Source organism: Atta cephalotes (genome assembly GCF_000143395.1).
Source record: "Atta cephalotes unplaced genomic scaffold scaffold00065, whole genome shotgun sequence".
Classification (NCBI taxonomy): Eukaryota; Metazoa; Arthropoda; class Insecta; order Hymenoptera; family Formicidae; genus Atta; species Atta cephalotes.
Genome location: NW_012130129.1, coordinates 349,494 through 363,987, shown reverse-complemented (window position 1 = coordinate 363,987; position 14,494 = coordinate 349,494). Strand labels below are relative to the sequence as shown.

The following is a 14,494-nucleotide window of genomic DNA, read 5'->3' as shown; positions in this document are numbered from 1 at the left end:
CGTACGTACGTACGTACGTACGTACGTACGTACGTACGTACGTACGTACGTACGTACGTACGTACGTACGTTACTTACGTCTACCTTACTACTTACTTACTTACTACTACTACTACTACTCTCTCTCTCTCTCTCTCTCTCTCTCTCTCTCTCTCTCTCTCTCTCTCTCTCTCTCTCTCTTCTCTCTCTCTCTCTCTCTCTCTCTCTCTTTCTCTTTCTTTCTTTTGGCCAGCCTCTTGGCTCCATGATGCGACATTAAAAAGCTCGCGGACCAGAAAGGGGTGCGTGCTTGTTTGCTTTCACGTGAAAGCCAAACCTTTGCTTTGTGTCGAATTTCTTTCATCAACGACAGCAAACGAGGATAAATTGTTGGCGCCATTGTAAACGATTTCGGTTTACCACAGCGGTCTTGTAATCGTGCTAAATAACTCCTCGTCGAGATCCAATCGATCGTAACAGAACGAGGAAGGGAATCCGCGAAAAGAATTCGCGTTTGCCATTTGATTGCATTCTCAAGAGAAAGACAAGAAAGAGAAGAGGAAAAAACAAATTTTTCCTCTTGCACGAAGAATTTCTTGTCGTTCAAAGAAAAGGCCCTTAACCCGATTGCTTGACGACTCAATCCCGGCACAACCCTACAATGCGAGAGTAGATCGAGATAACATTGTCGCACGATTTTTCGTGACGACCATTGTGACGCACAGCTGGCCGAAGGGTTGCACCGCCATTACGGCGATTTTGTCCCTTGATTCCAGATGGGTTGACCCTCCAAGAAGATACACAGACGGCTTCGTAACTCTTTCCTTTGGAAATTAATTGTTGCACCGGTCCCGCCGCGCCGCGGCTAGGGTAAGGCCCACTGGGACCCCCGAAGTGTTTCTTATCGCGCTGCGAGTCCACGAAGCGATCTAGAAAGACGAGAGGACGAGTTTTCACGCAAATGCCATCGATCTATATTGCTGCAGAACGATTTTTCCTCGTGCGATTCTTCACCTCGTCTTTCGCGACTTTTTCTTTCTTTTATCTTTCGCTAGAGGGTACGATGTAGGGTGTAATACGATATGGGGATTATGTCGCGTCTCGACGGCACCTAATTGAACCCTGGAGGTACCGGATGTTGTATATGTTGTGACCGTTAGTCGACCAATTCCTGAACGACTTCATTCATCTACTTTTTACAATGAGTTACCTTGATGCAACGGAACACAATACGCATCGTGAAATAATTTTGTACTACTTGATCTGCTACATTTACTTTATAGAAATAATTAAATTCAATCATGTTTAAAGTATTCAAGTTACATTTTATTTTATTTTAATATAATTATAGACGTGCATATTTCTCTGCAATACTATGTTATAATAACATAGTATAAGTTTTGATCAACTTTTTATTATTGAAAAAGTAATGGGTGTGTCTTATAGAACTTTTCACACTGAAAAAGGATATCTTTTCAAACATTCCACCAGCCTTCAATTTTTAGAAACTCTACTTTGAAATTGTAATTGTAACATATAGCTATAAAAATTTTTAATATTTTTTTTTACAATGTATAAAAATAAATATGATGGTGTAAAGCTTTTATTGTTTTAAGTGATGTTAAAATAATAAAATTTATTAACAATATTTAATGTCAAAAAATTACAGTAATTTAGAAGTTTCAGTTTCTCAATACTTAAATGATGATTCATATGTATTTTACTTTATATCATGAAATAAAAGAAAAATGTTGCAAATTATTTAAATTTGTAGAGTTTTTAAAATAATAAGATTCCGTTGTTAAAATTTTTTTAATCTTATATTTTTTTCAGTAATTAAAAATACATAAAAATATTCAGGTATTGAGAAACTGAAATCTTATAACACAGTGTAATTTTTACTTTAAACATGTGCTAACATTCATTACAACATACGTCGACTTAACAATACGTCGTAGGAATAACGATCGATTGCCTTACAAAATGGTTTATATCGAAAGGTGTAAAAATATCACAGGCTCCGTCAGCAAAGAGGAAAGTAAACGGTTCACCGTGGGCGTGCAAGATTTCCCTTTCGAGCGCTACGATTGAATTTTATTCAAAGGTCGCGTCGTACATTCCGTTGCGATGGCAAAAGGGTTGACACGGCCTTGTCGAATCGTCTCCGAGCACCTTTTCTCGCACGGGGGTTGAACTCTGCTAACAGCTGGCGTCACTAACATCGCGTGACTATCACCATCGTAGGGGTGTCGCGTACGTTATTTGGATTACGAAACGGGGGTTGGTGACCTCGGCTCGGCATATACGAGAAGAAAATATTTTCCAGTAAAGCTATCGCTTCGGCCGATAAATACCAGTATGCAGCCTGCAGGCTGTGAAAGCCAGCACGCGCGACACGAGCATAAGTGCCGACACACACGTGCACTGTGCAAGACATTTTTCCAGGACGCGCAACCTGGGAAGACCAGTTTCTGCGGCTGATTCTGGTTCTCTCGAGAGGAAGGGCCAAGGTGAACGCAACTTCCGACGGCGGCGACCATTTATTTTGACAGTGAGGATGGGGAACGAGTGTGATCTAGCTCGTTGACGCGTCTATAGCGTAAATAACCGCGATGAAAGAAAGCGCGGAAGCAAAAGAGATTTCGAGAGACGTCAGAGAAGTTAGAAAGGAATAAATATGATTTGATATGATCACTTTTCACGTTGTATAATATACCTGATTTATCAAAACATTCTGCACGAGAGGGAATATGATTAATGAAACGCTCCTGAAAATATTCGAGTATTGCGTTATTGCTGCGCAAGGAGTCTCAAGCACGATATCGGATTAACCGATGTTATATCCCATTCGTACTCGTAACGAGAATTAATGGATTCGAGCGCAATCAGATAGTTCTGGATCAGCGCGATGCATGTAATAAGAAATCAAGAAGGCTACGTAATAATCGAGATAACATTAACGCACTAAGGATTTAATAATCGGCGAAGCGCGCAATCCAATTTAAGTCGAAAGTCGATTTTCTCGAAAATCATGTGTTTATGAAATCGAGGAAATCGTTGAAGATCCGGTGATTCGATTAGTCGCCCATTCCGAAATCCGATCCGAGTAATTTAGAAGTGCTAAAAAGCGTCCAACGGAAACGCCACCCTCAGCGCATCGCATAAAGCTAAGGAGTGTAAACAGCGGAATGAAATTTCGATGCAATCGTACGATTACGATTCGATGTAACGCGCCTAACTCTATAATTACGTTGTTACCGCTCCCATAGGTTCAATGCGGTTCCTTTGTGCGTGTCCGTCTAAGCAGGAACGTCGTGAGATCCCTTTTACCGTCTCTCTTTCCGGCACAGAAGAAAATGCTATTTGGTCCTCCATCCTTCCCACCCCTCCCCCCCCCCAGGTAATTTTATTCGATCCTTTCAAAAGAGAAAAGATTTACATGAGCAAATTTACACGGAAAGAACGATTTTGTTAAAGAATGTAAAACTTTAAATACAATAGACATATATCTTCTAAAAATAATTTTGTTGAACCATCAAAATAATTATTCTTCAGATCAAATGTTTGGAAATGTTATATAATTTATAATTCTATGTATATCTAGTCTTAAAATGATTTTTGAATTTCATAATATACATAGAAAGAAGAGGTTTGTTAAAATATTTAAAAATTTAGCTAGATATACGTATAAAAATAATTTTGTTGAACTATCAAGATAATATTAACATTTTTGGAATTACTTACTCAATTATTCATAATAAAGTATTTTTTTAACAATAATTCTTTAAGTCTAATAAATAATCGTTATTGGATATATATAATTAATATTAAGAACACATTGTTATGAATATTTGAATAAATAATTAAAAAAATGACAATTTTTAAAAAGTGTTTCCAAACTTTGGGCTTAGAGTATATAATGAGCAACTACAAAAAGTTTTGGCATTCTATTAATCAGCTTGACTGTCTTACATAATTATTTTGATTGCGTAACAAAATTATTTTCAGCCATCGTTTTTTCCCGGTATATTATAAAATTCAAAAGTTCGTTTTAAAACTATACTTAGAATTATAAATTTAAAAATTTAATGGAACAAAATGAAGATCTTTATATCGATCGTCATGCACGCGTTATACGCAAGAGGAATTAAATGAGAGGAAGAGCAAAATGAGCGTACATAAAACGATCTCGTGTGCTTAACGACAAGCGTGTGGGCACTTGTAATCGTTCCACTTGTTAATGTAGCATCCCATAAGGTAGTCTCATAAAAAATATGGAATCTCGCTGAATGAACGCGCGAGAAGATTTGTAAGAAACTCGATTGACATTGGGTGAAAAATACTCTTCGCACGCGTCTTTCAACATATTCGTATGTTTCATGTGTTCAAAGAAAAATTGCACTTGCAATTACTTGCTAGAAATAATTTTCTTTCGTTTTGCGAAGATGTGAGTGTAGATATACGAATATTATCTAGATTTTTTTGATTTGATCTTTTCGTAATTAATAGAATGTGTTCTTCATTCTAATTAGGATTTTAAAAATTCCTACATTTTTCTTTTTATATAATTAATTATATTATTTTATTATATAAATTTCGATAAATGTATGAATTTTTATTTAAACTCTCCTGGTAATTTATTAGATTTACTCAATTAAAAATCTCTTCATAAAAAATGTCAAACAATTAAATTTTCTTTTATGCTATACCTGTAAATTTATATTTCATTTTTATTAAAATATTATATATTTAATATTATTCTTTTTTATTAATTATGACATTTTCTCAAAATTAATTAATGCCTTTTAATTAATATAAACTGGATAGATATGGAAATTAATTAATACCTTTTAATGAACGTAATAAATTGAATGGATTTTATAAACCCAGCGTCAATAACTGTGTTTGTCATCAGCTCCAAAGAGTAAATATATTATTTCGTTATCGATGACAATTCTGCAGCCTAGTCCCGGGCCTTGGCTACTATTTTTCTGGTTGAAAGTAGAGTATCGATCAAACGGCGAAGATAACGATTACGATGCGAATTATACGGGCGCCTTGGCGAAATTCTAAAAACGTGCAGTCGTTGCCGACCGGATAAGAGTCCCGTAGAAGAAAGGGGAGTAGAAATGCTGCCGAGAGAGATCTAAACGGAACGGTGCGGCGCCCGCAGAGAACACTGGGTCACAGCAAACGGTGCAACGCCCTGATATACTCCGTCCTCGTCCGATTCGCCTTTGCGCGCCGCAATGTTCTTTCTCGCTCGCTCGTCTCGTGTATCATCGATTCACCGCTCGCTGTCGTTCTCGCGACCGCGAGAATAGCGTACGTCCGTCTCTCCCGTCGCTAGCATCAACTATATCTCGTCTGTAACGTCGACTTCCGTCCCACGAATACCAAGCTACTGTCGTGCCGTTGCTGCCTCTTTCATCGGTGAACTTCGTAGTCTCCCTTTCATATCGCACACAACCGTTGCTTCCTCTTTTCTCCAGGTAGTCGTTTTTCGAACACACCGGTCAGCTGCTCTCCCACATCTGGCTTTTCATTCACCTCAATGCATTTCTCGCACGGAGGAGCCAGATGTGAAAATTTCAAAGTAAAAGTTCGCGAGTCATGTCAGAAATATTATTGGTCGCTTTTCACCTGTTAAAAGTATTTGTCTAAATTATCTAATGATCGCCTTCAGTTACTTTGATTAATTAAATGAAAATAATCAGGATCATCATTCTATATCCAGATTATTTTCATCAAGAGGTCTCATTGAATTACTTCTGTTTTATATATGTATATATATATATGTATATAAAGTGTTTATGAATATCTCTCGAGGTAGTCTGGTGGACTTCTTTTATTGTTTCTTTTTCTGTTTTTTTAATTAGATACTTTCCAGAACCAGATGCTCTCTCATCTTTCTCTTTTCTTCACAACGAACTGGAGCCTTCTTTGTTCTTGAGCTTCCCATATAGCCTATAGCTTTTTTTCCTTCTCTCTCGTTCCCACTATGTTTGTCACTGTCGCTCAATCGAGTAGAATGAAAGAGCACGAGTCGTTCCTGTATCTGACACAGAGGGGCAGGGAGAGGACCATTTCCTGTCCGACACGGACATTATTCTCGTCAGCTGTTCTAGACGGAGACAGAAAGATTATTTTGATCGTTCTCTCGAACGTCATTTGCACCGATGAGTTCGGATGCACGCTGTTAAATGGAGCTTAATCTGTTTTATCTCCTTTATCATCTCTAGTCATTATCGAACCAAAGCTCCAATCGTCGCGTCGCACGTTATATATAAGTAGATCGATTACAATATTACATATATTAAAATCTAGAGCACTTAACGTCTACAATTCCTAAAATTGAATAATGTGAAGGGATTTGAACAATACTTTGTTGTTTCATAAATTTGGTTTCTTTCGCTACTTCGTTGAAGCGATTTTTCGACGCTGTTGATGACATGACGCTCTCTTCTATGATTCTCTTCATGATGCAACACAGCCGAGGGCATCTAATTACATCCACTTGAGAGACCAGCATTCCCTTCGTCAAGCAGCGCTAATTAATTTGTGTGCGAGAAACCGACGATGAGACACGTGCGTCCAGAAAAAGTGTCTTGGTGTCATCGCATTCAGAGATGCTTGTCGTCCAAGAGAGATCGTCAAGATGACGATTGAAAACGAATCGTAGATTATTTTATTAGTATATCATTCAAGTCATAAATCAACTGCTATCGTCAATGCGAAAGTATAGTAGAGAGAGATAAATGACGTATAAAAAATCAAAATATCGTATAAAAGATGCAAAATGTGAAAAAATATACGACAGCCACGATAGTAGATCCTGAATCAAAGGCGAGTAAGATTCTGTAAAAACATTTTCACAACCTCTTTTCTCCAGCAGGACTGGTTGCGCGAATCGGGGAAGCAGAACCCAGTTCGAGGCGATGCGGTGATCGTAGAAATCCAACTTGAAATGCGATTTCGTTGTAACGTCCGAGGTCGAGGACGATGTAGAAAAGAGATTTGCAACAGTCAGAATGATCTTGATTCATTCGATATGATGATATTAATTAACTGATAATGTTTGTAGGCTATCTACGTTGATATCTCGTTGAGATTAACTAAAAGAATCCAAGTGATACACAAGATATTTTTAAAATTTTATGTAAAAAGCGTAAAACTATTATTTTTGTACATACATTGAAAATATATATTGAAAGAATTAAAGATTATTGAAGTATCTAATGCTTTAGCTATATACAAATCTGAAAATAATTTTGTTGGACTATCAAAATTATTATGTAGGCTCTCAATTATAATGAGCAATTCTGCAAAAAGTTCTTGACATTCCAGCAATTAACTTGAAAGTCTTACATATAATTATTTTGAAGATTCGAATATTATGGACTTTATACAATATTACTTTATCTTGACAATCTCAATTATTTTAAATGATGGTATATTAATGGATAGAAAATTTAATCTAAATTTGATTTTCATATTAACAATAAACACTAAAGAGGATCCAAATTAAAATTGAATTGAACATATGTGATTTTGTTTAACCTTTTGCTTAATTATTGCAACGAATACACACAATAATTTTCATACTGTTAACTATGACTTTGTACAGGCTTTCTTTTACTTTTTACTTCATAATTATTTTAATAATTTAACATAAAATCTTATTTATATTATTATAATATAAATTTTTATGTAATTTAGCAAAACCGTATTCTTCTTTTCATGTATACATATATGTTATAATTACTATGAATAACGCTCGACGACGTCGATTGGAACTCCATAACGAACATCAAGTAACTCCGGATGTGTTATCGCCCGCAGGCATGATAAGGAGTAAGGCAATGCAACGAGATACCGGGCATATATATGCATCGCTCGAACGCGCACAACACAGAGAACGTTTATGGAACCGATACCACACGTATGATCTTGAAGAGCGGTATCACTCTTGAAAGAAAATATATCGTCGTCTAGTGAGCAAGCTTGATTTTTCACATCGCGATTTATAGCTATGGCTCGTAAATGGCACGAGGCAGTTACCGCGGATGCCGAATACACACGTTGAAGATGAAGAGAGCGAACATTTAGTGAAAGGCAACGCGCGTCTTCCGTGGCCGAGATTCGAGTCTTGATCGACGATCGAGAGCCTAAGTTAAGTCACGAACCCCCGGATTGTCGCGTCTCCTTATTCATTTTCGATTCGCCCGAGCGGAACACCCGGTATACGCGCGCGATTATTCGCGATTTATTATTCGCGCTCGTGCGAGAAGCTGGAGAGGAGCGCCGCGCCGCACCGCGCCTGCGCCATTTGTAATTTGTTTAGACTCGTGACGCAGGCTCTGTCTCTCTTACTCTTTCCTTCTTCCAATTTGTCGGGCACGTCGACAGAAATGATCCTCTTTCGCCTCCCTTAGCTCAATTGAGCCTTTTTAACCGCAAGGTCCGCGTCTATACATCATGATGCGCAAGCTCAATTTCGTCCTCTGAATAGCGATACTTAGGGGATTACTTCATGAAACGTGTAATGCCAGCCAGGGATTTCTCAGGAGGATTCTCAAGTATCAAAAGGATTCCTAGAGAATCGCAGAAACTCGAATACGGATGGGGTCCGACTTTATCTACATGTGTATATCTTAATCCCCGGTCGCGGCGAGTTCCTTGTGAATGGCACTTGTGGACCGTGCTTAATTCGGCACTGTGACCCTAATTTAAGTCGTCCGGACTCCGAAGAGAGAAAAAGAAGGAGAAAGAAGGATGCTCGTCGCGCAAAAAAAAAAGAAACGAGCCAAAGCAAATCAAACGTTATATACAGATTCGTTTCTCTCTAATATCTTCGAAACCGCCGAATTGAAAACGGTGAATCGTATACCAATGAAGAAAGGCCATCATGTAACACCTTGAAATCCAGTTTCTCGCTGCCACACGCTGAAGAACGAGAAATGTGAAACTCGCGTCGCCGTTCAGGTCGACAACGGTGCGAGCATCTTGTGGATTTTTTAAAAGATTCCATTGGTTATTTACACGCAATGCCCCTTTGTGATTACAAAGAGCTCCTTTATATCTCTTCGAGACTCGACTCTTATTTCGCGAAAATTATGAACCGAGAAGGAGAAAGGGGGATGAAGAAAGAACGCAAGCGAAAGAGAGTTTCATTAACTCTCAGTTCTTTCTCTCTCTCTCTCTCTCTTTCTCTTTTTCTCTCTCTCGGGAAATATTTTCCAGTCACGAGAATTATCAAAATTCATGATTTCAACTGAGACTAATTAAAGCTTACATAACGTTTTGCAAACGCAGAAATATAATATTTTTAGTGCCATGCTGGGAACTAATTAACGAGCGAGCGTGTTGCGGTTGAAATTATAATATAAAATCGCTATCAAGCAGGTATGCCGTATAATAATATGATGCCGTTTCACAATGACGGGATTGGCGTGTGCCCATATCGTAATCGTTTGTCGAATGTGCAATGGAACGGAAAATCCGGTAAATTTAATGAGATTTCCGTTAGAAGAGAAAGAGTTGTTCTCTTGATAAGCGATAGCTGCAGCTATCGCGAGGAGGAAAGCCGAAGGATTCACGATCATAAAAACCAGTTCGAAGATATCGCAATGATACGCCTGCTTTCTTTTTATTGTTTCTTGACCCACCATAAACCGCCAGGAATTTAGGTATCTCGTATAGCATTAAACAAAACCTATCCTGTCGCGTAATTACGTCTCTTATCAACATGATAGAAAAAGGTGGTTTTGTTTATTTTTATGAAACGCTTGTCGGTTGATTAACGTTTATCTTAGATGGATCGCGTGATTGGATAATCTTATCACAACTCACGCACTCGTACACTCGATGTATATAGTTCGATAGATATTCAACTCTGGGTGTGAGAAGTGTGTTGAACAATGAACTATTTCTATGGAACTTTCGCATGAATCGCATGAATATTTTCGATACTACTCATCTAAATACAGTCATCATCAAATTATATCTACAATCAGATTATTTGACGATGAATAATATCGTATAATTATAGCTCGTGCTATTATTTTCAATTTGTTAAGATTAATATACAGGGGACATAACCTTCGGTTAGCAGCAATTGGCAGTAAAAACTGTGAACACAGGAAATATATTATTTGTTTTTTTTTTTAATGGAAGGTTGAGCTATTATTTCTCTTTATTATAAATTTTATTCTTATTAGAATAAAGTCATGCATGCTTGACTACAATAATAACTTACATAGCGTTATACTATTCTTCTAGCAAAACATCTTCACGGAAAAAAAATGACTTTGCTGAAATATTTAAAAATTTAGATGACAACAGATGTGAAAATTAATTTTATTGGATCATTAAAATTTAAAATAGTTATATAGAAAACTGAAGCAGGATAAGCAATGTTACAAAAGTTTTGATATTCTATAGCAAACAGAACATCTATTATAATTATTTTGATAATCCAATAAAATTTTTAGATCTGTTTCTATCTAAATTATTAAATACTTCAATAAAACTGTTTTTTTTAATTGCTTAAAAAATATTAAAGAAAGAAACCTATTTTTTCCCTTTGCTTTTTAAAACTACAAATAATTCTATGATATTTAAATCATAATTACATTAGTCAGGAAAAATGTTGAAATTTTAGAAAACATTTTGAGAAATACAATGAGAAGTAAGTTTTTTCTTCCAATCAATATCATTTACAATGGATGATCAAATTATATTAGAGTAAATTAACAATTTTACGTTAAAGCAATTACTGCTGCTAGTGTTTAAATGAAAACATAGCTATGTTGTGTTGTTGTTTTTTATGAAATGCTGATGTTTATATATTTTAACGACCATTGTAGATAACACTATCTCTTCACATATACGCCATTTAATATAAACGTCATCAGTCACCGTTTGTAAGCCTCATGTTTCACGCTTGTTTGTTAAATTTTGAGATTATTCAAAATTTATTAACATTTTAATTACTTTTGTTGTATTCTTACATCTCACTAAGCAGTTTATTTTATGACATATTTGTAATTTATAAGTATTAAATTATAATTAATTATGATTAATTATTATTATTGATTTATAAAAGAGAGATTTTTTAACATGGGCAAGGGCAAAGATATCTTTCTCCAAGGAAACTTTCCGAAATAAAAATGCTGATAATGAATACTGAGCATTATTATGTATACCGACCTTCATATGCTAATTTTATTTCTACTCAAACATAAAAAGTAAATTTTTCGAACTGTAGCTTTAATAATTTGATTATCTACCGTACTTAAACAATTTAAAGCTGTTTTACTAAAAGATTAATTACTCAACATTCTATTAATTATTCACAAGCATTGTGTGACTTTATTTCAATAAGGATAGAATGTATAAGCAAATAATGGGTCAATCTCTTATCAATAATAAAATAAATAAATTATTTATTTTCCAAGATTCATATTAATTTGTCTATTCCTGTATATATATTGTGGAACATTACATGTATCCAGAAATAAGTACGTTTTTCGTCTGCTAGAGAGTCTGTTTTCACGTTCTCCGCGTAGAGGATGGATGGCCACGTAAAAGTATCCCGTTACCACGGTAGCCCAGATACCGGATTACGGAGCACGAATTGTCAATCGCGTGCGAACGAGACGGGCTTCTTAAAAGGCCTTTTAAAGTGTTGTGGCAAGACGTCTAGACGAATTTCTCACCGTCAGATATTTATCCGAAACAATAGAAATTTGCACGAATCGGGTTTCCCTGAAAATTCTGAAATACCATTGATATTATTTCCCAGAATTCTGGGAAAGGAACATACCTATATAAGACCAAGTTATTTAAAGAATTCTGTTTTCCGAGAGTTATATGTCGCTGTATAAAAGTTTCAGATAAATGATTGATTGGAACTGATTTAATAGGAATGATGCCAAGACATTTATATTCGTTTTTCATCAAGTTGTTCATGTGTTCGTAATCAAATTAACGTATCAAATTAACGCACCATTATCGTAATATGTTGCTGTCCCATTAACATAATTGTTAACAGAACCATAAGGCGTCGGCTCGGCTGATCGGTATAATAGAGTAAACAAGCTGATGCTACACAGCCACTTAATCTTCAATTGTGCTACGTTTGTGGGTCACATTACAAGAATTTTCACGTGATGCAGTTCGACTAGCGTCTAGCCGAGCACTTTTAAGCGCTTCTCATTCGGTGAATCAATTTCGCATTAATCGAACCATGAGCCGTCGATAGAACATTATTCAACAAAAGAGCGGCGAGCGCATTCCAGCAAGCAAGGGAGATATCGACGAGATCGATAGTAGAGTCGAATTGGAGAGCAAGAACCTCAGCCCGGATTTCAGGGAATGCTTTCAGGCTGAATGCTCGTTAGAGGTTCCCGATAAGGCTTCCCATTTGTTATTTCAACAACACGTTCCACTGAATCATAATATCGATAATAACGTAATGCTGGGATGCCGGAGACCCGCGAGCTGAATAGCGCGAGTTTATGTCTTTCGACCGCCTATTTACAGAATGAACCCGCGAGCTACAATGAAAATGACTTCTTCTTTCAGTCTATTCTCCTGCTAGTTTTGCGAGGGGAATCCCTAAAGAGATCTTAATCGTTTGCTTGCATTCTACGAATGCATACGTACGAAATAATAAACTGTGTTGCTTCATTTTCAGAGGAAGAATCGTTAATAACATATAAATCGTTAATAAATATATATTTAATATTTAAATAATATAAATAATATAAATAATTATTTAATAAATAACTTCACGTGCGTGAAGTTTAAAATTAATTACTTTTACATGAAAACAACGATTTTGCTGAAATATTTAAAAAAGCAGGATCTAAAAATAATTTTATTGAACTATCAAAATATAATGTGAGGCGTTCAAACTGATTATTAGAATACCAAAATTTTTTACAGTATTGTTTATTATGTTTTGAGTTTCTTACACAATTATTTTGATGATTCAATAATTATTTTCAAATCTGTATGCAGATCTGTATCTAATTATAATTAATTATCTAAATTTTTAGATAATTCAGCAAAACTTTTCCGTGTAAATTTCATTTGGAAATTAATTGATAAAAGAAGGAATTTCATAGTGTTGATTACGACGAAAAAAATGCTAAATGGACTGTGCCTGTTTGTCGTAATCACTAAATGAGATGTCCCAAATTAATGAGAAATTTGTGATTACCGGATGCCCATAGAGAGCTCTATTTTTTCGCTCAATTATTACGGTAATTAACCTATTTGATACGCTATCGGCTTCGTATAATGGTTCCCGAGTGTTGGAAGTGATGATAGTTCTTTTTAATTTAACGCTCAATATGTGTCTGAAGCTTTCCTTTCTTAACATATATTATTTAAATGTTATTCTAAAGAATTTGCGTGTTTATTATTGAAACCTTTAATCCTATACTTTATTACTATTATTTTGCTCGTACGTTTTAAAGATGTTTATATTTTTATATATAATGTATATCTAATATGTACGCAATATTTGTAGATAAAAGACAGAGAAAAAGAAATTTAAACTTTTAATTTTGTTGTATACAGTATTTAGTGATAAAAGATACAAGTTTAAAGAACATTTCAAAAATAACAAATTTATACCTTTAATGGTATTGCAGTATTTGAAGAGAGATAAAAGATATATAGATTTAAAAATAAGTTTTTAGAATAATAAATTTACCTTTTATTTATTGATTGTAGTATTTGGAGATAAAAAATGGTTTAAAAAATTTTAAGAATATATTCTAAGAATAATAAATTTTAAAAATAATAAATTTATCTAGGCAGCAAGCTGACATTATTTGTTATTTTGACATAAATAAATGACATCAAATAATGTCAGATTGCTACTTTTATTTTTATTTTTAATTGTATGTAGTATTTATAATTTAAAAAAGGATTTCAAGAATAATAAATTTACTTGTAATTTTGGTTGTATGCATTTTTGGAGACAAAAGATATATGATTAAAAGAAAGATTTCTGGAATAATAAACTCACCTTTGATTTTGGTCTCCTGTGGATCCAGAGGAGGTAATCGTGGATGAGTCTGCTGCCCTGGTTTCTTCAGCAGGACACCCACGACTTGCGGTGGCGGCATCATCATTTCCGCTACTCTTCCGAACGCCTCCTCTCACTTTCGAAGCGTCAATTCACGTCGCTAGTCATATCGATATCGCACTCGTACATATCTCGATCGATGAAAAATTAATTTCTTCTCGATCCGTTTTCTTCTTTCGACTTCGTAAGCAGTAGTTTGCTAATATTAGACCTCCTTTCTAGTCCACTAGCTTTTTTCTTTTTGGCTCGAGAAATCGAAAATGAAAATTCTCTCTCTCACAGCGGAATCTCAAATTGAAGAAGCAGCTGCCAATCGTCGCTAATTGCTTTGTTGGCCGACAAGCTCGCCGCAAGAAAAGAGAGAGAGAGAGAGAGAGAGAGAGAGAGAGAGAGAGAGAGAAGAAGAAGAGA

General features: G+C 35.5%; 1 protein-coding gene across 1 annotated transcript in view; it reads right to left on the bottom strand.

The window, feature by feature from the left end:
- The window catches only part of LOC105623825, a 35,674-nt gene extending 21,545 nt beyond the window's left edge, over positions 1-14,129 (bottom strand). The window contains exon 1 of the mRNA XM_012205200.1: positions 14,024-14,129. Within this exon, the coding sequence (XP_012060590.1) occupies positions 14,024-14,129 (106 nt within the window). The remainder of the gene's footprint in view (positions 1-14,023) is intronic.
- Positions 14,130-14,494: the final 365 nt, after the last annotated feature.